This window comes from Ruditapes philippinarum, unplaced genomic scaffold (genome assembly GCF_026571515.1).
Source record: "Ruditapes philippinarum isolate M1 unplaced genomic scaffold, ASM2657151v2 ctg186_1_1_1_1, whole genome shotgun sequence".
NCBI lineage: Eukaryota > Metazoa > Mollusca > Bivalvia > Venerida > Veneridae > Ruditapes > Ruditapes philippinarum.
In genome coordinates this window covers 163,486-191,291 of record NW_026860931.1, presented here as the reverse complement: position 1 = coordinate 191,291, position 27,806 = coordinate 163,486, and the positions used below count along the sequence as shown (strand labels likewise).

The following is a 27,806-nucleotide window of genomic DNA, read 5'->3' as shown; positions in this document are numbered from 1 at the left end:
CTGTACAAAACATAAACACTTTGCTGGAAATTCCTAACTGCACCTGCAGTTTCTGCATCACTTAAAATTGTCACTATAATACTACATCCAAAAACAAAACAACAAAATTCCTAGAAACAAATGTTCATCAAAAATGTTTATCCACTGCCTGAAATATAGCTCCCCAATGGAATGTCAAAATTAGCACACAAAAGGGATTCCAGAAGCTTGGAATAACGCCCTGTTTTATGCCCCTAGAATTCCTTTATCACGTTTCCTCGTTAGTCATTTTTTTCTGCCAAAAAAGGAGCACTTTACCAGAGACTTGAGAATAGATCAAGATCCGTAACAAATCATTGTTATAATGTCCAAGGCCAACCAATCAATAATGAGGGAGTCAAAGTCTCCCGTCAAAATAACCCATAATCAGCGTTTCTCGTGCTTTCATCCTCGTGATCAACATATGTTTAATGCCAGTTGACAGAAGAAAAAAAAAACTTGTTCTTCCATTGTCATGAAAATTAATTTCAGACAATATAATTCAGCACATGAAAATTTAATTTTTAAATGTTTGGAAAATTCCATGCTATACGCACTATTCTTCATGCAGTCAGTGTACATGTACTGATAGTAATGTCTAGATTAAAAGCTGGACAAATCCATTTAAGATATTTAGCATATGTTGCAAATATTGTACATCTAATATCATATTAAAAAGTGAAGTTACGTTTTATAATCATTGGCAATTTTTTAAGAAAGATGTAATTTTCGAAAAATTTTCACATTTTTTATATAATTGAGATAGTCTTTCAAGATTTTAGGAATTCTCGAAAATATACTTAAAATAAATTTTAGCTCAAATAATTTGTATCCATGTTAACAAAGAACATTGGGTATCTTATTGTACCTTGAAATATTCTTCACATCAAATTTGTTACATTTCTTTAACAATGCTAAGAAAATTGTTTTGTGCTTTGTATTTCATTGAATTTTCAAGAAATCAACAAAAAATACCCTGTAATATAAGCCTACTATTATATTAACTGTTATGATAATTTTACAAAGTACCTGTTATCACTGTTGTAGGAAGCACAGTTAATTACTGATATTTTAGTAATTACTGATATTTTAGTAATTACAGATATTTTAGTAATTACAGATATTTTAGTAATTACAGATATTTTAGAACCCATGGACTCAAATCAATAAGAGCACAGGAAATACATTTAGCTAGAGAATGAAGCAGCAACATCTAACATTTATTCTGACTATAGATCATTGTACTAGAGCTTGAAGCTGTGCCACAATTACTGCATGCTAAGAAACTGTCACCAATTATACAAATGTTTTCCTAGACAACCCTCGGCAAATGCACTTATACAAATTTCAGTGTCTGATAATTACGGTTTTCCCTAGAAATAAATGGATATTTCTTCTATTTTTAGACAGCAGAAAATACCATCTGTAACAATGTTTTCTTACATATAAATCAGACAAAAAATAGAAATATGTCCATAGAACACTTATGCTACCACTTCATTTGCTGTCAACATACTTCTGCATATTTTATAAGTTAAGTATTCATACAAAATATGGAATAGTATTATAACTGATAAGTTTCACAAACCTATATATCAAATAACTCTTGTTCTTCATTGTACAAAATGCGTCACTTTGACCTTAAATAATCTAAATAGCCTCAATATCAAAGACCTTAAAGCTTGCTATATACCAAGTTTAATTTCAATATCTCATTGCTAATTCTTTTATTTTATGGAAACCATTTAACAATTCAAACAGTGACCTTGACCCCAGGGATTTAAAAGCAATCACAACTGTGGTCTTGATATATTGAGCTTGCTATAAACCCAAGTTTGATTACAATATCTCATTTCTAACTCTAATGTTAACATCCAGAAATCATTTTCTTTTCCTGTAACAGTGACCTTGACCCAAATGGGTCTAAAAGCAATTCCAATCAGGGTTTTCATAATTATAAGCTTGCTATACACAAAGTTTTATTACAATATCTCATTCCTAAATCTAGTTTATTATATATATGTTTTATTAGGAGTTACCCCCCTTGATTAGCATGTGTATGACGTCACCGGAATCAGGGCACCATGTTTTTACAGAAGAATTTTTGGAAGGAGGTCAAAGTTTTGAAAAAAAAATCATGAACTACTTATGCTATTTTAATAAAAACAAAGGCATTTTGAAGGTAAGTTATTTGTTTTTATTTGGCAAATGCTAAAACTGTTTTTTTCATTCTTTAAATTGGATTTATTCTCAATCCAGTTCTTATATCACCGGAACATGGGCACTCGAGGCTACTATTAGTTATAACTCGTAATACAAATAGTAAATATGTTAAGGTACATGCAATCTGTATAAGTATACAGCCAGCAAAGCCGCTACATCCTTACAATCTTTTAAAACCTGATTTAAGTATTTTAAAACCTTAACTTGATTTAAGTATTTTAAAACCTTAACTTGATTTTAGTATTTTAAAACCTTAACTTGATTTTAGTATTTTGAATTTAACTTGATTTTAGTATTTTAAAACCTTAACTTAATTTTAGTATTTTAAAACCTTAACTTGATTTAAGTATTTTAAAACCTTAACTTGATTTTAGTATTTTGAATTTAACTTGATTTTAGTATTTTAAAACCTTAACTTAATTTTAGTATTTTAAAACCTTAACTTGATTTTAGTATTTTAAAACCTTAACTTGATTTTAGTATTTTAAAACCTTAACTTGATTTTAGTATTTTAAAACCTTAATTTCATTGACAGAAGGTACAAACCATTATAAAAATTTAGCATATGTTACATATATACATGAATATAGCCTAATTCCATTACTTTATTAGTGTCCTCAGAAATAGTGATAATGTATAGATAATGACTGTATAATTACTATGTTCTGATATGTTAATTGTTAACAGTGATTCCCAGCTGTCCACTAATACAGTATGTACCTCATAAATATATCTTACATCTATCACACATCACTGATACACTATGACCAACATATGGACAATCAAATCTTGATGGCTACAACAGACCTAGGAATGACTTTCACTTCAGTGTGAAAATCTGTTTCCTGAAAGATAAACCTATTTCAACCTCATTTAGTGTGACTAGTTGAATTTACTGGGCATGATCATATTAATTTAATGCATTTCAATATCTGCTAAAGTTGAATATGAAACTTAATATATTGTATGGCTGGCCTGACTGACTTTTTTCCAGGCAAAATCACTGTTAGCACTTGAACAAATGAAAGAACTTTTGATATCTCTTTACTATATCACACTAATTATTTCCTTTATGTTTCACATTCATAAATATATCACACAAATGTATCCCACTAATATATCCACATACTGCCAGTTTTCAATCACAACCACTTTTCAATCATCCCAAGATTTTTTTTATTTTTAACCTTATTTGTCATGTAACCAAACTGTAAGCACATCTTGTATTCACCTTGACTACATTTATTAGCAGCAATGTCAATTATGGCGATAAAAAAGAAAATGCTAGCATTTTAGTTCAAAATATGTAAAATGTGTGTTTTCCACTAATCCTTTATTTACCCAGTTACAAATCGCAATAATTTTCTAAAAATAAATGATTTACAGACTCAGTTTTTGTCATTCTGCAGAAATGGATATTAAGTTGGACAACTGTTTCAATATCGTGAAGTCATAATGTCTACTGCACTTCGAAAGCTATTATTTTAATATGTACATATTTGACCATACAATTCTTAATTTTAAGGTAATACGTCAGTAAAGTAACAGTCACTTAACCAAGGAAAAACATTCTCTCTGATAACTTTTCAGTAAGCTTTCACTAAAATAGGGTCATATAGACCCTAAGATCCTAAAAAATTCTCAAGAACATGCTTTCTCTGTTATGCAAATTGAAATGTACATCCATACCCCAATTACGACAGCTGTACCACTGCAAATAGATATCAAGATTGAAAAATGGCATTAAAATTAGGTTAAAATTGTTTATTACCATTTATCTGAAGTTGAGTTTGTCAAAATTTCTCCACAAAACATAACTGATTATATTTTAACATTGTATGACAATTTTTATGTGGTACAGTTTATATTTTGTTAACTGATTGAAAAGTGGTTGTGAAATTTTGAAGAACAGGAAAATGGGTCAGTAATGATTTGTCCTCGATTCATAATAATAATTCAGGTAGAATTTTAAAAAGTTGGTGCATTTATTAGCTAAAATGATAAAATTCGCAGAATTGAAAGAGATATTCTTTAAATATAATTTCACTGTCAGTTATTGTAGAAAAATCTGTTAGCTGATCGGAAAGAGGCAGTACGGGGATAGCTCTTTAATATGTGACACTAGCATTCTTCTATATATCACAATAACATGTTCTATATGTGACACTAGCATTCTTCTATATATCACAATAACATGTTCTGTATGTGACACTAGCATTCTTCTATATATCACAATAACATGTTCTATATGTGACACTAGCATTCTTCTATATATCACAATAACATGTTCTATATGTGACACTAGCATTCTTCTATATATCACAATAACATGTTCTATATGTGACACTAGCATTCTTCTATATATCACAATAACATGTTCTGTCACATTCATTCTCATGTATTTCATCATATATATCACATAAATATATCACATAAATATATCACAATAATATATCACATAAATATATCACAATAATATATCACAATACAAATATTACACAAGTCTATCACACCAGTCTATCACACCAGTCTATCTTACTAGAATATCACACTAGAATATCACACTAGAATATCACACTAGTCTATCACACTAGAATATCACACTAGCCTATCACATTAATATATCACACTAGTCTATCACACTAGTCTATCACACTAGTCTATCACACTAGAATATCACAAAAGTCTATCACATTAATAATTATCACACTAGTCTATCATATCAGAGTCTTTCAAACAGAATTTGGCGACATTCCAACTTGTGGACCTCTGGTGCCCTTCCGTGCATTATTTCAGGCAAAACAGGCACCTGAGTAGAACCACTGATGTTCCGTAAGCTAGCTGAATAGCTTCCTCACATGAAAGAATCCAAAGTCCCTGTCTAGATTCGAACCCACAGCGGTGAGGGGCAAGTGATTTGAAGTCAACGACCTCAACCACTCGGCCACGGACGCCCCTATGAACATATTTGATCAGCAAATTATCAGGTTAAATGTTGGTTGAAAAGCAGATATCAATCATCTATCCAAAATTCAAAATCTTATCAGACAACTTTTTTTTAAGAGAACAATATTGCAATGAAACTCAAATCTGTGAAGTGTAAATACTTATGAAGCTACAATATGACACTAGAAACTTAGGTGAAAGAAAGATAACTGGAGACAGTCAGAGACCATTCTACAACTGTAGATCATATATGTGGCAGATTTCAGTGGAAATTCTCTATGTAAAATCTATACCTATTAATTTGTCAGATGACAGGGACATTAGAAGAACATTACCAAGGTCAAAATTTTCCCTGTACAACATATAGATGATATCTACACTCTGTAATAGATAACAAATTTGGTTCCATGGGGAGCCAGGATTACTGTCTACCTGACTTATATGTTGGTTCTTATTATTTGAAATAATGAATATAAATATGACTAAGATATATAAAGTTTAATATGGTTAAATATCTATAAATGATTTGTTCATCTTTCAATCTAGAGAAAACTATTTATCATATGAGGACAAATTTCAACAAACGTAACAGTTCTGATAGAATAACGAACAGTATTGACCAAGATCAGTACTAGCTGATCTTTGTCTAGGTTAAATCAGTTATTGCAAACAAGCTAACAGTAAAAGCCATCTTATCTTTTAGTAATTGTTCAACAATATAATATGATTATATTTTACAAATTTCAACCTTGACCTTCTCATGTACATATAGGTAGCAACAATAAATAAAGCCCTATTACTTGTTATTTCATACCTTACAGACATATACATTCTAATTATAAAAGATTTTATAAATACTTTTGTAGTTAGTATATCCTATTAAGAAACAGTACATTAAAAACATAGGGACAATACCATATAATATAGTTATATATGTATATAAAGAATCTGTTTCATGTAATTGACCAGCACATTAAAACACAATAAATCCCAGAATGTAGTATTCCACTGTGACAATTTCAAACAGAATAAATCACTCAATTATTTACACATAACAATTGTTTATTTCACATGTTCTGACCAGCTTATAGATGTAGAAAATTAACCAACAACAACATCTCAGGTTTCTATAGTTTCCAGAAATGATATATAAAGTTTCCCATCTTACACTAAAATGGCTGAGAAAATACACACACTATATTGATCCGCTATAATTCCAGTGGAACTCCACTTTTGATGGTTTTGTCCACACTTAGTACAATATTGTGCAACAAACTGACCAGTTGCTTACAATTAACTTACAGCCAATAGAACAGGAAAGAATAAGTCCATTTATTTCAGGGATTGCTTTTTTCTCTCTCCTCTCTCTTGACATGAGACCAATATTGTCACTTTATTACTGGCAGATGAACTTCTGGTAAACTAGTATACTTTATGTTATGACACTAATGCAGTATTGTGCAACTGTTTGGCCTATTGTTCTCCAATAATTACATTAATTAACTAGATAATCTGGCCAGGAAATATGACTTCATGACTAAATGTTGATAACAGTCACTGACTAGCTTTTTCTACAGAATAAAAAACTTACAGATGAACCAAACGATCCTGAATGAGACATTTGGTGGATGCTTTGTTATTTTATTTTGTTACAAATAAGCAAATGCTGCTTAACAAATTTAACTAATATATATAGTCTGATTTTATTGACCTGTCAATTATGAATACATTATAGGAGTCATTTAAATATTCGATCCCGCTTCGGTTTGGTCCGTGTAGTTTACGAGAATTAATGTGGAGTATATTAGTCATGTTTTGAAAGTCACGCCAGCTTAAAGTGAAGGTTTTCGTTAATTCACAATAGGACAGTCGGTAAAGAGAATGCCTGATAATTGAGACTTACTGTTGGCCTTTATTTATTTTTGCAGTATATCTTAAAGGAACAGATTTGTTGTGTGTTTTACGGCATTGAAAAGGCATTTATTGATTTTAATCAGTTTTAATTTTAAATATGAATTCTTAAAGCATGTTATTTAAAAAGAGTATAGACTTAACAAAATTAAGTAAAACATAATAAAACAAAACGAACAACATAAAATAATCATATATAGCTTCAATAATGTTGAACGTATTAATAAGAAAAAAACATGGACCAACGTGGTCTCGAACTTAAAACACGTGTGGTACTTAGATTATAAACTCTTGCTTTACCCTATTGTGCTATAACGCTTAGTACACCTTGTTAAGAGATACAAATTAAATTGAATTCCATCGTGAAGCGTACATCACATGAAACTTACCGAAAATCTACTGAAGATTAATATAATGTGTGCATCGACAGTGTAATCAGTATGTAATTGACAGGTTAATAAAACCAAACAATATCATTAAGTTTTACATGTACTTATTTTAATCACTTTCCTGAACAATCTTATTAAGATAAAAAGTGCATTTACAATGACTAGAATCTGTAAGTGACAATAACATTTTTTTCAACTAGTAAACTGCCCTACAGAAATTTTAAAATGTATTGCCCAGCATTCAAAGAATCTATTTCTAATACAGGTTGCTTCCCTTTGTTGCAGAAAGTCATTTGCAATAGAGAGAATAAAATAAGTGAAATTTCTTTTTTAAAACGGGTTATGGTTTTGACAGTAACTTAAAGTTAACAAATCATTACTATATAAACATTATTACTGTACATAATTATGTTTCTATATTGAAACCTTTTTAAAGGTTGCAGACAGCAAATAAGACCAAGGTAATTTATATATAATACACTCGCTTATTGGCTAAATGGCGGACCTACTGCCTGCAAAATGTAATAATAAGTAGACAAAAAACCTCATTTACAATGAAACAGCTAAAACCTTTCCTAAATGCTGCTTAAGAATTAATGAGACAGGATTTCCATCTACAGTATAAGTTAATACTGCACCAAGATAATAAAGAAAACTACCTACTAAATACAGTTCAACCTGTCTGATAGATAATTTACAAGTGTTGTCAAATGTTTACAATGCAATAATTATATGACAAGAATTTAAACAACACATTAAACCTGGTGCTCTGCAAAATAGTACCTAATTGTGCTACAAAAAGATATCACATGACAATGAAGGTGTTGGTCTGGTCTGTCAACATGAGATGGAACTACTACACCACCAGCAGGTGTCGGAACTACCTAAAGATACTGACCCCACCCACTGGCAGTCAGTTTTTTTTTGTTTTTGATTTGTTTGTTTTTTAGGGGGAGGGGAGTTTAACCCATACCATGCTGTGATATATTTGAATGACTTATCCCATCTTACAAAAAAAGTGTTCTTTTTAAGAGAAAATTTCATACTATGTACAGACTGAATAGCCAACAATACACATGATGATCAGATGGCATGCACAGATGTGCTGGCTGATCTTAGTGTGCACTCATCACATTACCTACAACAACCTAAAAGTCATGTTGAAATTCTTATACAAGACATTTAATGTTAAATAGATGTTAAAATCCCAATTAAAGTTTGCCTCTTATTATAACTATGCTTTTACATTGAACAGTCACAAAAGAAGTGAATTATAAGTTCACTAACATTCAATATGGTTGTGTTTCCATGTAAACAGTATTTATCAATGCCAAAACTGTTCCATGAGGGCAATTTGGTAAAGTGCAATTCTGTGCAAAAACTGGAGTTCCCAAAGTTAGCTATTGAATTCAAACCCCTTGACAATACGGCATTTAGCTGAAATAGCAACAACAATATTAAAACTGAAGCATCTGCCATTTGTTTTTGCTAGTATATTAAGTCTTGTCTGATAACAAATTAAATATTGTAAATGTTAAATATTATAAATTTTATTTATCAAATTATGATTTCTTCACTTTTTTATCAGTTCTTTAATACTACAAGACTGGAAGTTGCACAACAAGGCAACTTGGTATAATATTTTCAGCAATGGTTTAGTGAAATGAAACAATAAACTGTAGTGTCTGAAGCTATTGCAAAGGGCAGTACATTGACCCAACAATAGTGATCATGCATTCTAGTGACCTTCTAGACATGATGAGCTGTCAATCAACATAACCAATTAACTTAATTAAACTGTTCTTTATAGTATCACAAAGTTCTGGTCAGCAATGATTAGTGGACAGTCTGTAATTTTATACATGACTGGCCATGTAAGGGGTAAAAATAGAAATGCATTCTTATTTGATAAAATCTAAGGTCTGCCACTCTAGAATTCAATAAATGAAGAAATTTGAGCTGAAAAATAAATATCATCTTTCGAAGCTACAATTTGTAGTCATTGGTTTATTTAAAACCATAAATATATTGTAGTCTGCTCACTTTTATTATTTGATACTAACATCACTGAAAACTACTAATGGACTGTTTCAAACCAAAAGCTGGGCAAGACCATCACATGGTTTTGTTCTATATTCATCTAAATGGTAAAATTATCAATACCTTTTCAATTCAAATTTGTTTTATTAAATTAAGAAATAAGCACATAATAAATTAGCCATATGTTCATTACAACTACAAAATCAGACCTTTTTATTATGTTTTTCTACTTTCTGCTGTATTTATATTGTATGAACATGGTATTACTCTTTACAAAGTTCTTAAAAGTTCCATCAACTATATACTTGTCACATCTTGTGGACTAAATGGACCTACATCTTCTCAAGCCAATGTTTTATATAGGATTCAAGTTCAATTGGAGTCATTACCTTTACATTGTATATATCATAATACAAGATCAGTACTGGGATGTTTGCAGTTAATGTATTTTCTGCTGAGTAATCAATATTCTTTTCATGCAAATACAGTTATTTATATCTTTTTCCAATCTTCACTTGTCTAAATGAGTTATTTTGCAAACATTGTGAGGTGCAAGAGTTCATAAACTTAATCAGGTAGCTTTCAAGTCTCATGTCTATCTATTCTGTCTATCACCCTCAACATTGCTGAATGCGAAACAATAATTACCTCCCTTGTCAAAATATGCTTTACCACCAAACATCAAATAAATAGCTATCTTACAAACATCATGGTTTCTACATATATATATTCTCTAATGATGATTTACTGACAGGAAACATCTATCTAAGAATGGAAGATGACTGTTACACGCCTTCAAGTAATTTTTTTAATTTACACAATATATCCATAAAATGACATCTTCTTGGCCCTTTCTGTCAAACTTTGAACACAATAGTAAGATTACATAGAACAGAATGATACCGTACTTTGTCTAACCTACACTAAGAAACTAAACATGTAAACAAATAGTAATTTAATGCTGGAATTTGATGACTAAGTTTTTTTCCAATGTATCAAGTATAAGTCCACTTAAATGATATAAAAGTAAATGACTGATTTTGCAGTATTAATATCACCAAAATTATTTCTACTTAGTAACACAGTAGAGCTATTTTAGCATAATTCAACCTGTTTTTGGTAATTAATGTGGATTGTCAGTACTGTTTTCAATGTGTAAAATATTTTCTTAGTCAACTTCATAATATTTTACTTTTAAATAAATTTTCAAAATTTTCACGAAAATTAGCATATATTAGCATGCAGCTTTAACGCTATATCCCCACTTTAAAGTAGCTATAAGCCTTTACAAACAGAAACTGGTATTTGCATTGTAGTAAAACCATCCACACTGACCACAAACTTATGTCATATCTATTATCTAGGATTAATTGTGGGCAACAATCACTGCATAATTGTTATTTGAAGAACATTTAAACCTCTTTTTGTCATTATGTTTGCACAAAAATTTACATGAAATACCCTAATTCAAACATTAAATTCCACATTCAATGGTTAAATACCAAAATTCAAGTTAATGGGTATTTAATTGAATGTAAACAAAGAAACAATACATTATATGCTATTGAGCTATTTGCATGAAAAATCATATAATTATGTAAAGTTGGGAAGAAACTTTTATATCCATGCTTAGAAAATGAAGTATTTTCTAATTTGGGGAAATAAGTGAAGCAGAAAAGGCTTTTAGGATTATCTGCCCCTAAAAATGCAAGTAGCCTGACTTTTTAGAAATGAATTTCAATTTAAAAACTGAAAAATATCCCAAAAATTTGAAGTGATTAACTTTGACAACTTTTGAGAAATTTACCTTTATTAGGAGAAAAAACTTAAGTCTTCAAAGAGGCATAAAGGCATAACTTTTAGGATTATCTGCCTTTCTAAAATGGTGTCATATTTTGATGTTGAAGATAAATATAAAGTTTGAAGTTAATTACTTACATAGTTACTTAGAAAATGGGCCATAAAGTGTCATGTTTATAATTAATGTACAATAACAAACAAAAAATAAATTTTTTTGTCTGGAACCATTATTAAAGTTGTAAAAATGACAATTTGTGCAAAATCCATGCTGTATGACAAAAGCTCTTTACTGTTTGCACCATAAAATTTATCATCTCCCTAATGAGATTTGAACAAGTTACTTAAAGAAATTCAGCAGGCTACAGTGTAGGCCTTGGCCTTACATAAGCTTTATTTAGGTAACTCAGCAGATTGTGTGAGAACATACCCTACAAGTCTATTTCCGAACTGGTCTAGTAATTTTAGTTATAATCTTGAACCCTTGAGTTTCAGTAGGTCTCAAATGTAGATAAATTTATTCTTCCAATCAAATTATTTGATCAAATTATGCATTTTTCAGACACTAATCCTACTGCACAGACTTTATTAATTTCCTGCATACTAGAATATGGTTTGGCATTATTCATTTTCTATGAAAACAATTGCCCATTATTTCAACTTGTTCCTAATATAATCCTATTTCAGCCAGAGACTTTCTTTATCTATACAGAACACCAGACACAATTCTTCAAACAGCACTCTAAATCCCCATGTCATAACTTTCAGATAATACAATATTATTATCTCCCTTTATTAATCATAATTTTAAAGAAAAAGGATAATTATCTCCCTTTTATTGGTCACTAAAGAGATAATCAAAGTTAACAGTGAGATAGCACCAATAAGGTGTAGTATTATCTGACAGATTACCTGACATATACACTCCAGGTGGTGGAGTATTTTCAAAACATTGTTTCAATAAATAAATATTCAGGTATTAGTGGTCTATTTGGAAACTTTTGTTTATTTTGATCACTCACCAAATGGTTTCTGTTGTAGGGTTTACAAACTATATACAAGTACAAAACAGCTATCCTTGACTTTCACCTAAATGTTGTGTTGTAGAATATCTGTGGTTATCTAAAGGACTACAGAAAAATTCAAATTTCTCAAAAAAGGCTATTTCCCTACATTCAAGATTTGCTGTCCAGATTAACATACTACCAAACATCAAGTTGCCTTAATTAACATTCAGGTCTAACATGCTCTTAAATTTTATAAACAATGGCAGGAGTATGAAGTTAATTACATGCCTCAACAGTTTCTCCATCATAACATTCTAAAATTTCAATCAGTTGACCTTTAAATGACCATGAAATGAGTTCTGACCACACACCACATCTCCCCTGACCATATACATTTGTATCTGCCAATGTTACAACAGTTTTTTATGATCATATATGACAATATCTAATCAGACTGGCATGCGGCCTCTCTATGATTTATTACACAGCCCTCTATAATGTTTATTGCCCAATGTTCAATATTCATCATCTTTACTCTTTTTTTTCCATTCTCTTAAAGACCTTTCCTAATATAGCTGGCGTATTCTCAAATAGACTAACTCAAATCAACAACTAAAATTGACAGAAATTTTAAACTGACTCAAATTTTCATCAGTTTTATGTGTAATTGAAAGCAACATTATACTAACTGAAGGTACCTATTGACTCAAAATGACAGAAGCTGTTCATTGACTCAAATTTACAGCAGTTTTATAATTATAACACATAACTTGAAGACTTATAAAGGTATTTTTCTATATAATTATGATGATTGTCTCAAACATTAAATGACAAAACTGAAGACTCACAATAAGCAACGAGGTTTGTATGGTCAAGCATAACTATACGCTTATGCATGATCCTATGAAAAAATATACAAGATGCTACTTAATGCCTTCTTGTTTAAAATCCAGAAAGTATATCTTGCAGAAACATGCAAAAACAACCTCTTACAAGAAAAGTCATATCAATTATATATATAACATACTGACTGACATAGATATTAAATGTACAATATCAGCTAAAAATAACAGGTTTTCCATTTATTTACATTCAGTCACAGTAACACATAAAATCATTAGGTCAAGATTTTAATGAATAATACCAACCTTTTCTTTGTTTGATACATCAGTCGCTTGTGGTATGCCAGCTTCTTTCCTCAATCTTGTTACAAAATCTTCAAACTGTCTATTTAGCTGTTCAATATTTCCATTTTTTGTTTTTCCATTATGTTTTTCAACAAGCCTAATCCTCTCTGAATTATTTCCATTTTTGCTATATTCAAGCTTCACTTTTTCACATTTTCTGTAGTGTGTCAATGGTACCTGTCCTACAGGCTGCTCTTCTGTATTTTTTGAAACGGATATATTCTCGACATATTCCTGTCCATTTGTTGTCATTGTCACTTCTTTAATACCTTTCCTTTTTTCACCATCTGCACCATATTTGGCAGAATCATACCTTGCAATATTTCGGCATACTTCAGTTTTACTTTTTGTTTTATTGCCATCTTTCCTGGCCTCTTTTGATTTTTCTTTCTTTAATTTCTTTAAATTAAGAGATTTCTGACTTTCTCTGTCAGGTTCACTCCTAACCAAGGTGTAAATTTGACCATGTCCATTTATGTAAGATTTGTCACCATTCTGATGTTGATGATGAATTCCATTTTGTTGATCCAATCTGCTTGAAGATATTTGCCCCATATTTAATGTAAGTATTATTCCTCAAATTGATTTCTGGTGCTTTTACACCTTTTTTATTTCCAACCTATTGAAAAACATTATTCAATAGGTCTATTCTTTCTATCTGTTAGATACCAGCCTGATTATTTCCATCTTTATCTCCTTAACCACTAAAGTGACATTTACAGTTTTATTGCAGATATTCAATATGCACTATAAATATACAAAAACAAACAATAATATTTGGTCAACATAATATAACTCTCAATTTCTTTCTCCTTTACATTGATTAACCTTGTTTTATCAGAACTGTGTCTCCCAAAACTATGTATAGATTTTCTCCCTGGAATATTGTTCTGGCAAACATTTGATGCAAAAATTAAAATCAAGCACCCCTGTAACTTTAGAAAACTCCTGCAGACACAAAAAGGGGGGAAAAGTCATTGAAAATAATTCCAGCATTTTGACAATTTCCAAATCATGTATCAATTTATAAAACTCATAAATCTTAGCAACAATACAGCTGATTTTCATCTTCTGACCTTAGGGAATATACAATCAGAAACCCAAACTGTTTTCTCTTTGATGGTAATGTAAACATAGTTAGAATCATATTGAACCTAATCTATAATGATGGAAAAAAACATGTGCCAAACTAATTATCAGATTGTTCACATGTCACTTGCTTATTCAAAACAACAAACATGTGATATGTGTTTGTTTAAATTAGAACATCTACCTTAAATTTTCAACACTGTTTTTTTCTATCCATGACAAGCAAACAAGTCTGTTTACTTTGATATAATTAAACCTCCATTTCCATACTCAAACAACAATTTCAGAAAAATTTGAACAGTAGTCCTAAACATAGCAGAATCTCAATACTTCTGCTGTTGACCCAAATCGCCAACTATAGGTACTATATGAATTATTTATCATGCGAGAAAATGAGAGAAGATCATTATTTTCAATGTCAGTATCATTTTATTTTAGAAAAGTGAGAATCTTATAATACTAGCAGCAGGAAAAGTTGACAAGAAAATCCTGATTTACGGCCATATTTGATTAAGCTATCACAGAAAGATAATAGAGGTTTCCTATTATTTCTTGTCTAATGGTCATAAAGCACCATGTTTATTTTGTCATGAAAATGATTATAGCTAAAAAATCATAATAGCACCTTGATATATGAACTAATCTTTACAAAAAAAGAAAAAATATATTAAGCTAAGTATCATAAAAATATAAAAATAGGTTTTACTTTCCATCTCTCCCTTTAACATGTCTGGAAGGAATAAGAAATGGTGCATGGTCACACCTCTGTTCATGACATATTTTCATAATTTCTTTATATTTCCATATTAAAAATTATAATTTCGCCTTAAAATTTATTATTTCGCCCTAAAAGTATTTTTACATACAAGCCAGGTAATAGAATAGTTTTCCTTTTATTTTCATGTTAAAGTATACTTTATATATTCCTTACATTTTCATGTAAAAGTACAAAATTTACCCTAGGGGAAACCTTTCAAGCACATTTTGTTCCTGTATATTGATACACAATTATCACTTAGCTTACTCCATGTTGTTATTTCTGTATCTAAAAAAAAACAAAAAGCACTGTGTTCTTCAATATTTTCTCCTATTTTTGTCCCTACAAATATACACTAACAATCATCAATTAACAGGTTCCTCTCTGTGTCTATTGTTCTCTTACTTGTAGTGCTATTTGTTTTATATATGTCTAGTAATGTAGATAATGCTGCCACAATAATGAGCAGCTAATCCAGTGGCTTATTGACAAGTAAATGCAGTCATCTGAATAAATAAGTTTGACCATCCCCACAATATCCTAGAAAATCTTCTCTCAACTTTAGCTAGCAAATAAAAACTGCTGAAATAACACCATAATATGTATCTGATATACCATGCTTGGTGCAATAAATGCCCCAGTTTTACAAAATATTTTCTCTTTAATTCATTATGCCATAAGATGTTTATTTTTCAAAGAAATACAATGCCCTTAATTAAGGGGATCCTTTACCCTAGTGACCTTTACCTTTGACTTGTAACATCTAAGTGGGTCTGGCAGGTGGACTTCACAACATAATACTTACAAATACATTTTCAAAAAATTTATGAAAATTAGTATTTGATCTGCTGCTTTAATACATGAATATTGAAAATCTATTTTAATATAACCAAGGTTAAAATGCTCTCCTCAGACAAAACAACACTAACAACATCAGTATCTGTAGCAACGTTGTACAAAATGCAAAATACAACAATTTGTTGCGAAAGATTTGATCATGTGTACTTAATTAATTTTTCTTTAATTCTTTTATTCTTCAATAGAACTTTGATATTCTTCCAATGAGAAATTAAAGAAACATCATTTATTCTGTTGGTAAAATGTCTTAAAGAGTAATGTATTTTATTGTCTAATATGAAATCAAAGTGCTACTATAAAGGCCTTTTTATCACCAGGAAAACTTCAGAGGTGATTAAAAATACTGAGTTTCATAATCAGACAAAAATATTTTCTGGTTTTCTACTATATCGAAAATAAATGACATCTTTCTCAGTAATTTGAAATAACTCTCCTTTATTTCCCTCATAGTGTTGTCATTTTGATTTCTATTTCATTTTAATTTTTTTTTGTTGTTTATTTATTTTTCTTGACTAGCTAAAATAAAATGAAATTGACTAATAATGAACTTGCATAATTATAATTATATAATTTGGTGTTTTATTTGGAGTAAATATGGTATTCTGGTTATATAAAAATCCCATGTGGAATTTATGGCCAAATATCATGAATACATATGTAGTTATAGATTGATCAATATAAAAACATAAACAAATTTTATGACATGAAATGTTAGAATATCCAACAGGCCAAGTTGAAAGAAATTAATTTATATTCTACACAAATTACCTTATGTTATATACAAACTAATTCATATTCTACACAAATTACTTTATTTTATATACAAACTAATTCATATTCTACACAAATTACTTTATTTTATATACAAATTAATTCATATTCTACACAAATTACTTTATTTTATATATAAATTAATTCATATTCTACACAAATTACTTTATTCTATATACAAATTAATTCATATTCTACACAAATTACTTTATTTTATATACAAATTAATTCATATTCTACACAAATTACTTTATTTTATATACAAATTAATTCATATTCTACACAAATTACTTTATTTTATATATAAATTAATTCATATTCTACACAAATTACTTTATTTTATATACAAACTAATTCATATTCTACACAAATTACTTTATTCTATATACAAATTAATTCATATTCTACACAAATTACTTTATTTTATATACAAATTAATTCATATTCTACACAAATTACTTTATTTTATATATAAATTAATTCATATTCTACACAAATTACTTTATTTTATATACAAACTAATTCATATTCTACACAAATTACTTTATTTTATATATAAATTAATTTATATTCTTCACAAATTACTTTATATTCTCAAGAAATAAGTTATATTTTACAAAATTATTAAAAGGCTACTGAATACTCACAGTTTTCTACAAAATCTCAATGAACCTGACAGAGAAATTCAAGTGCAAATATTTTCAAGTGCAGTGCTTTTATTACCAACATATAGTTGATGATTTTATGCTAAACAGTAACAGTTGTGAATAATCTTATGTCTATTTATGTCATATATATACAATGCTTTTTTCACTGTGGTCAGCACAATGACCTTAATAATAAGTCCAGCCCTGACTTCACAGATAATGAGTAGGCTAAAGAGAGGTCAAAAATACAATTACCAGGAAATAAAAACAAAAGTGTTTTAGTCAGGAAATGCCTAAAATATCATTTCTATTCATCCAAAAATGCCAAAATGTCCTTTCCTTCTCCTACAATTATTGTAAATTTAAACAATAGCACAGAATTCAGTGTTAATTAACGCTTGTCTATTAAAAATTCTAAATGGAATAACTCCAAAAATATTGCTTTAAGAATTATGCCCCTTGTCTAACAACTGCACACTGTCACTCCAAGTTTCATGTTGATATCTTTTTGAAATGTTAAAATAACAGGTAACATTAAAGACTAAAGTTTTTGCACAACTACAATGACAACTACAATGACAACTACAATGACAACGGTGCCATAACAATCATAATAGCTTGACTTTTTCTTGGACAGGACAAAGCTAAAAAAGAAAAGGTGAGAACATTTGATGAACCAAATTATCTATCAATCATTGTGACTATAGAAATGAGGATATGTAAACCTGAACAAGACGGCCATGTTGGCCTTTAACTGCTCATCTTACGATATGGTTTACATGGACAACATTGAACTAACAGAATATTCCTTGTTCAATTTGAGCAATTTAGGACTACGAATACCTAATGATCATTGCTGTACATTTACATCAAAATCTACCAAGTGATAGAAGGGGGAAATGTCGCTTCAGGTTTGTTTGCCATACCTGAACAATTTTAGTAAATTTAGCGAAGAACTATCTTAGGATCATTAAAATCTTCTTAGTGGTAGAGATGTCATTTTAAGGTATTTGTATTTTTAGCTCTGACGTCATCTTGTTCAGCGAACCCTAACCATTTGACTAATTTATACCAAAGGATTATTCCTGTAAAGTTTCATCAATGCCAGACAACTGACAACTGACCACCAGTTTACATGGGTAAACAATTTTTTGACATACTTATGTGACCATTAGATTACCTTGGTAAACAACCAGTTGTTAACATGGGTAAACAACTTTTGACATATGACTGTAACAACTTTTTTCTGAATACGTAAACAATATTTCACAAAAATAACAAGGAGGGTGCATAACTTTTTTCATACTAAAGTAAAGAATTTTTAATGTACGACTATGACCAGTAATTTTAATGAAAACAATTTACGACCTGCAACTCGGTCCAATGCTTATGTGCTGAATTAGAGACACTGGATGTTATTTTCTCTCTTACAGTCATATTGTAATCACTGTCTGTCAGTTACACAGCTTCCAGTGAGAGGCAAAGTGTGGTGTAAAATGATCAGTGTTCGACCATTTTTGTGTCTTAAAGTAATTTGGATGGCTTCCTCACTGAGAATGACTTAAACAAGATTACACATCTATTAACGAAATTATCTAGATTAATTTAGATTTATAGTAACCATAACCATGGCAACAAGTTTTTTTATTGGTTACTTCAGATTGAAAACTACAATTCTTCCAAAAAAATAATGTGAAATACCTTTTATAGAATTATTTTCAGTCTATATTTTTTTCCTCTTCTGAGTGAAATTCATTTCAAGCTAAAATTTTGCTTTCACTAGTGCATTCAGAAACTCAGCGAATGTGGAAATTTCCCACCTAATCAAGGGCTTACTCTATTTATTCAAGCTGAGATTATTTCCGCTGCCGATTTTTGTATTAGACCTTTCTTTTTCGTACATACTGTCAAAAACTAGAATAGGTTTTTGTCACAATAATATGTCTCTCAAAGCTAGGTATGGTACTGATCACTCCTGTGAAAGCTGGACAAGAATATTATATTTATAGCTCTGGAGGCCATTTTATGCAGCAAAGGTGAAAGTCCCGGTGATTTGCACAACTAGGAATGATCCATGGGAGTTTGAGATCAAATATAATCCGCGGGAGTTTGAGATCAAATATAATCCGCGGGAGTTTGAGATCAAATACAATCCATGGGAGTTTGAGATCAAATACAATCCGCAGGAGTTTGAGATCAAACACAATCCATGGGAGTTTGAGATCAAATACAATCCACGGGAGTTTGAGATCAAATACAATCCACAGGAGTTTGAGATCAAATATAATCCGCGGGAGTTTGAGATCAAATACAATCCGCGGGAGTTTGAGATCAAATTCAATCCACAGGAGTTTGAGATCAAATACAATCCATGGGAGTTTGAGATCAAATACAATCCGCAGGAGTTTGAGATCAAACACAATCCATGGGAGTTTGAGATCAAATACAATCCGCAGGAGTTTGAGATCAAATACAATCCACAGGAGTTTGAGATCAAATACAATCCACAGGAGTTTGAGATCAAATACAATCCGCGGGAGTTTGAGATCAAATACAATCCATGGGAGTTTGAGATCAAATACAATCCACAGGAGTTTGAGATCAAATACAATCCGCAGGAGTTTGAGATAAAATACAATCCACAGAAGTCCCAGATGAAGTACAATCTGTTGGAGTTCCAGATCAAGTACAATCCCTGAGGGTTCAAGATTTACTACATTATGTCCGGGAGTTCAAGATAAAGTACAATACGGGGGAGTTCCAGAGCAAGTACAATAAGGGGGAGTTCCAGATAAAGTACAATATGCGGGAGTTCCAGATAAAGTACAATATGTGGGAGTTCCAGATAAAGTACAATATGAGGAAGTTCCAGATAAAGTACAATATGAGGGAGTTCCAGATAAAGTACAATACCCGGAAGTTCCAGATAAAGTACAATATGAGGGAGTTCCAGATAAAGTACAATATGAGGGAGTTCCAGATAAAGTACAATATGAGGGAGTTCCAGATAAAGTACAATATGAGGGAGTTCCAGATAAAGTACAATACCCGGAAGTTCCAGATAAAGTACAATATGAGGGAGTTCCAGATAAAGTACAATATGAGGGAGTTCCAGATAAAGTACAATATGAGGGAGTTCCAGATAAAGTACAATACGCGGGAGTTCCAGATAAAGTACAATACCCGGGAGTTCCAGATCAAATACAATTCACGGAAGTTCCAGATTAATTACAATGATCACGAGTTCCTGATAAAATACAATATCCGGGAGCTCCAGATAAAGTACAATACCCGGAAGTTCCAGATAAAGTACAATACCCGGAAGTTCCAGATAAAGTACAATATGAGGGAGTTCCAGATAAAGTACAATATGAGGGAGTTCCAGATAAAGTACAATATGAGGGAGTTCCAGATAAAGTACAATATGAGGGAGTTCAAGATAAAGCACAATATGAGGGAGTTCCAGATAAAGTACAATACCCAGAAGTTCCAGATAAAGTACAATATGAGGGGGTTCCAGATCAAGTACAATATGAGGGAGTTCCAGATAAAGTACAATATGAGGGAGTTCCAGATAAAGTACAATACCAGGAAGTTCCAGATAAAGTTCAATATGAGGGAGTTCCAGATAAAGTACAATATGAGGGAGTTCCAGATAAAGTACAATACGCGGGAGTTCCAGATAAAGTACAATATGAGGGAGTTCCAGATAAAGTACAATATGAGGGAGTTCCAGATAAAGTACAATACGGGGGAGTTCCAGATAAAGTACAATACGCGGGAGTTCCAGATAAAGTACAATAGTGAATACCCGGGAGTTCCAGATAAAATACAATTCACGGAAGTTCCAGATTAATTACAATCATCACGAGTTCCTGATAAAATACAATATCCGGGAGTTTAAATGCAATCCAATTAAATGCAATCCATAGTGGCGGTGTGGCCAAGTGGTTAACCCATCAGACTAGTAATTTAAGGATTGCTGGCCACATGGGATCAGATCCCTTCAGGGGCAAGCCGTTGTTCCCTTGAGCAAGAAATTTTTAATTCATTGCTTAGTACATAATACAGGAACAAACTTGAGAGTGTTTCAATAACCTTTCAACACAGTCAAACTAAAAACTAAACTAAGAACAATTCCCGAGAGTTCCAGATCAAGTACAATCCTCACAAGTTCCAAATCAAGTAAAATCCCCGGCAGTTCCAGATCAAGATACTACTACAATAACACTATATTAGGGCAAGTTCATTATAATACATCAGAATGATGATTAATATAAGGAACTATTGAAAAACTTATGTCAAAATAAATTACTCAAATAATTATTTAAAGTATTGCATGAGCTGACATGAGAATAAATGTGAACTCTGATACATTTTGACAAAATACGTAACCAAGGTATGTTTCATCCTCAAACACAGCACAAACATGCCTTTGTAACATCCTCTTGTAAGTAACCATTATCTAATATTACACCCTAGGTATAATATAAATGTTTTTATTGCCTTGTAAATCATGCTACAAAGTTGTAGACTGGAAAAAGAAACCTTTACGTCCAGTAAAATATTTGGTCATTATAGCGATATATAAATGTGTATCATAAACACAAATTATATTTTAAGTTTCACAAATTGTGTACTAAATTAAATTATGTCTGTACAGAGTTAATATAGATAATTCAACATGTTTATTTACTCACAGTTACATTATTTTATATACACATGTACTATACATCATTTGCATCTGGGACATATGTCCCAGTTTGCATGTATCCAGAAAAAAACAAAAAAAAAGAATTTATCACTCCTTCCTAAAACTAAAAGTTTATATCCAACACAGCAAATTTCTTTCTATCATATTCCAGGGAGGTAAAATCTAAAAAGACTTTATCCTTTAATTTTTACAACACACCCCCATCTAAAATCATCAGTAAACACAAGTAATAAAACAAATATTAACCTTGTAGAAATGACCCCATCTTTATTTATGTTCTTAGACCCTGAATTTACTTGACCCCTGGGCTGATTGGCCTTGATAATAAAACCTGACAAAGAATTTATTCGTTTTTGATGTAGCCTCAAGTCACAAGGGGTCAATTAAGGGAGCACTTGCTGACAGGAAATCAGGTAATAAATGGGAGGATTTTTATTTCATGATAATTAATGGTAAAAAATAAATAGATTTTCTTCCATTCCTATCCTGTAGATATTAAAAAGATAAATCAAAACTCCAGTAATTAATATTTTATAGATTTATACATTGGAAATATTCTGAAATAGAACAACAACCTACCAATTCTAATTAATAATTACATTCTGATTGGGAAAATATTATAAACCAAACACAATACTCCTTTGTTAAAAATCCAAGTAAGCAGATCACACCTTTACTCAAATCCAAAAATATTCTCTTTTTCATATATATTTCCTATATTTTCACATATATATTTTTCACATTGATCAATAAATGGTTTTAAACACTTTCTTCTCCAAGTCCAGTACATTTCTGTTTACATTCCCTCGACAAAGTGTACATAAACTGATTTTAACTACATTTCCAATGATTCCTTTATTTTCTAAAACACTCCTTAAAGGCATTATGTCAGAGTAGAAAAAAAATATCTGTTGTAATAAATGATAAAGATCATGTCACAGTGTTGATATGATAAAACATACATGTTAAAAATCGTTATCTTCAAATCACCATGTACTTGTCAAACAGTCACCAGTTCCAATGTAGTTTCTATATATAGTAACACACTATCATAATATTGGTGTTATCTTTTAATTGATGGAATAATCAATATCCCTTATTTCATTTTCATTCTACTTATATCATACAGTATTATTTGTATTCTTTTTTCTTTATATCATTTATATTCTATTTTCAATTCAATACAATTGATCAAAATATCAAGACCCTTTATAAAGGAAACTTTCATTATTCAATATACAAATCAATGAGAATCTTATACCAAAGAAGTTTCAAAGATTAATGCCTTAAGTACAGTATTTGCATGCTGCTTTATTTCTTATCCTTTAAATCATACAGAGGAAAGTTATTAAAGTAGATGTAAAATACATCCACCATTACTTTAAGTCCAGTAAATCCAGTAAGTCTTCTATTCTGCATGCAAAATCATGCAGTCACACAACAATGCAAACAAATGAACAAACTGGACAACTAAAACTATCATTGACTAAGTCAGCTGCTAAATACATTGCTGTAACAAAAGCACTCGCACATGGCACGGCATGCGGTGTTTAAACCTGTCTGTAAAGGTCAACCAATTCCTATAAGTATTTATAGTTTAAATGTGGCATTACTCGTAAAGAATTGCTTTCTGATTAATGTCTTTTGTGCTAAAATTGTGCCTTGAAATGATAATCAAGTATTACATGTTTCATAATTATAGCCATGATAGTTAAGAAATCTTCCTTCTAATAAACAATCATGGCAAAATAGTTCTACTTTTTCTGTGGAAGTTTTTCTTTTAGAAACAAAAGAGGTAAATAATTATATATGGCAAGCTAATAAACTAATGTGAAAAGGAAACCCTGAAAACCAAACAAAAGTTACAAGTTAGCCTAATCTGACAGGTATTAAAAGGTCAGAGATTACTCTACTGTCCAGTATGATGAAACATTAGATAAAAGTAAACTAATTCCCCTAATCTAAACATATATTTCAGCAATTCCACTAATACTAATTCAATAATTTTATCTACTACATCTTTACACTAACAATAGAACATTTTACCTTCTAGGACAACATATCATATAAAGTGAAAAGAAAAACAATAACAACAACATACAAAATATCAGGACCTTTCATAACAGAAAAGTCCTTTATTAAATACAAATTTATTTCATATACAAATAAATGAAAAGCTAATACTAAAATTGTTTACATGATTAAAGTACAAATCGTTATAATTTCTGTTATAAATCATACAAATCAAAGTCATAAATGAAGATGTAAATATGTCCAACACTGAAAAAATCAAATAAATCCAGTTAGCCTTTTAAACTGCATGCAAATTTTGTAATTAAATGCATTGGCGAGTTTTACTTTGACACAGCTGTAATTAATAAAGGTGTAAATGTAATTATGCATATCCTTGATCATTGATCGCTGGCAAGTGATTACTAATATTAGTTTAGTTTGCTAACAGGCTCGATAATCAATATGAAAAAAGATTAAACTTTAGACAATCAGTGATAAAGCTCAAGGTGGGAAAGTTTAATGACATTTACCATCATGATATTATTATACATTGTTGTAATCTACCTGTTAACTGTCTGAAACATTTCCTTATCTCTTAGAAAATTGTATATGAAAAAAAATTTGTGGTGGCATGGCCGAGTGGTTAACGCGTCGGACTAGTAATCTCATGATTGCTAGCCGCATGGGTTTAAACCCCGTCAGGGGCAAGTCGTTGTTTCCTTGAGCAAGAAACTTTACACTCATTGCTCAGTACTGGTTGGTTCCAGGAACGGATTCGAAAGTGTGTCTATAAGCGTTTAGCTTCCTACACAATCGAACTAAAATAAATTCTGTATAAACCAAATTATAAATCATTTGTTGACCCATTTTTCCATAAGAAAAATCATTATTAACAAGAGCTGTCGGTAGGACAGCAACGCTCGACTATTCTTAGTGCTTGATAGTAAAAAAAATGCTTGATAGAGTTACCTCCTCCTGTTTACAGGTTGGGGTCATGATGGTGAACAAGTGTGCAAAGTTTCAAAGCCATATGTCAATGGACTTTGAAAATATTTGAACTATTACAAAAACTTTAACGTAAATTCTAAGTTGAAAAAGGGGCATAATTCTGTCAAAATGCTTGATAGAGTTACCTCCTCCTGTTTACAGGTTGGGGTCATGATGGTGAACAAGTGTGCAAAGTTTCAAAGCCATATGTCAATGCACTTTGAAAATATTTGAACTATTACAAAAACTTTAACGGAAATTCTAAGTCGAAAAAGGGGCATAACTCTGTCAAAATGCTTGATAGAGTTACCTCCTCCTGTTTCCAGGTTGGGGTCATGATGGTGAACAAGTGTGCAAAGTTTCAAAGCCATATGTCAATGGACTTTGAAAATATTTGAACTATTACAAAAACTTTAACGTAAATTCTAAGTCGAAAAAGGGGCATAATTCTGTCAAAATGCTTGATAGAGTTACCTCCTCCTGTTTACAGGTTGGGGTTATGATGGTGAACAAGTGTGCAAAGTTTCAAAGCCATATGTCAATGGACTTTGAAAATATTTGAACTATTACAAAAACTTTAACGTAAATTCTAAGTTGAAAAAGGGGCATAATTCTGTCAAAATGCTTGATAGAGTTACCTCCTCCTGTTTCCAAATTGGGGTCATGATGGTGAACAAGTGTGTAAAGTTTCAAAGCCATATGTCAATGGACTTTGAAAATATTTGAACTATTACAAAAACTTTAACGTAAATTCTAAGTCGAAAAAGGGGCATAATTCTGTCAAAATGCTTAATAGAGTTACCTCCTCCTGTTTACAGGTTGGGGTCATGATGGTGAACAAGTGTGCAAAGTTTCAAAGCCATATGTCAATGGACTTTGAAAATATTTGAACTATTACAAAAACTTTAACGTAAATTCTAAGTCGAACAAGAGCTGTCGGTAGGACAGCATGCTCGACTATTCTTAGTGCTTGATAGTAAAAAAAATGCTGATACAGTTACTCCTCCTGTTTACAGGTTGGGTCATGATGGTGAACAAGTGTGCAAAGTTTCAAGCCATAAATGCACTTTGAAATATTTGAACTATTACAAAAACTTTAACGTAAATTCTAAGTCGAAAAAGGGGCATAATTCTGTCAAAATGCTTGATAGAGTTACCTCCTCCTGTTTACAGGTTGGGGTCATGATGTTGAACAAGTGTGCAAAGTTTCAAAGCCATATGTCTATGGACTTTGAAAATATTTGAACTATTACAAAAACTTTAACGTAAATTCTAAGTCGAAAAAGGGGCATAATTCTGTCAAAATGCTTGATAGAGTTACCTCCTCCTGTCTACAGGTTGGGGTCATGATGTGAACAAGTGTGCAAAGTTTCAAAGCCATATGTCAATGGACTTTGAAAATATTTGAACTATTACAAAAACTTTAACTTTAAAAGGGGCGCTTGAAAGTTTCTCTAAGTTCTAAGTCAAAACTTAGAAAAAAAAGGGGCATAATTCTGTCAAAATACTTGATAGAGTTACCTCCTCCTGTCTACAGGTTGGGTTATGATGTGTGAACAAGTGTACAAAGTTTCAAAGCCATATGTCAATGGACTTTGAAAATATTTGAACTATTACAAAAACTTTAACGTAAATTCTAAGTCGATAAAGGGGCATAATTCTGTCAAAATGCTTGATAGAATTACCTCCTCCTGTCTACAGGTTGGGGTCATGATGGTGAACAAGTGTGCAAAGTTTCAAAGCCATATGTCAATGGACTTTGAAAATATTTGAACTATTACAAAAACTTTAACATAAGTGGTTACGCCGACGCCGACGCTCGGGTGACTGCAATAGCTCTACTTATTCTTATCGAATAGTCGAGCTAAAAAGGGGCATAATTCTGTCAAAATGCTTGATAGAGTTACCTCCTCCTGTTTACAGGTTGGGGTCATGATGGTGAACAAGTGTGTAAAGTTTCAAAGCCATATGTCAATGGACTTTGAAAATATTTGAACTATTACAAAAACTTTAACGTAAATTCTAAGTCGAAAAAGGGGCATAATTCTGTCAAAATGCTTGATAGAGTTACCTCCTCCTGTCTACAGGTTGGGGTCATGATGGTGAACAAGTGTGCAAAGTTTCAAAGCCATATGTCTATGGACTTTGAAAATATTTGAACTATTACAAAAACTTTAACATAAGTGGTTACGCCGACGCCGACGCTCGGGTGACTGCAATAGCTCTACTTATTCTTATCGAATAGTCGAGCTAAAAATTATAAGGGTTGCAACCCTTTTCACTAAAGTTGGGCCAAGAATCACGGAAAAAAATTCGAAAAATTCAATTTTATTTCGACTGTATTTATTTAATAACACTTGCTTTTTTTTCCATTTTACAGTGCTTCGCATCATGTATGTAAGAATTTTTAGGGCTTTATTTATTTTAATATATCAAAATAAAGTCAGTTGGT

At 31.0% G+C, this 27,806-nt stretch overlaps 1 protein-coding gene across 10 annotated transcripts in view; it reads right to left on the bottom strand.

The window, feature by feature from the left end:
• Window positions 1-27,806, bottom strand: part of LOC132713953 (sickle tail protein-like) — a 155,366-nt gene that overhangs the window by 52,161 nt on the left and 75,399 nt on the right. Inside the window, exons 1-2 of one of the 10 annotated variants that reach the window (XM_060696667.1) lie at window positions 22,934-23,193; window positions 13,480-14,265 (exon numbers count right to left, since the gene is read on the bottom strand). The exons of 7 other annotated variants lie outside the window; for them this stretch is intronic. In XM_060696667.1, coding sequence (XP_060552650.1) covers window positions 13,480-14,073 — 594 coding nt within the window. In that variant the 5' untranslated portion in view covers window positions 14,074-14,265; window positions 22,934-23,193. Of the gene's footprint in view, window positions 1-13,479; window positions 14,266-22,933; window positions 23,194-27,806 lie in introns of those variants that run through there. 2 more of the 10 variants (XM_060696664.1, XM_060696665.1) reach the window with 2 other exon arrangements.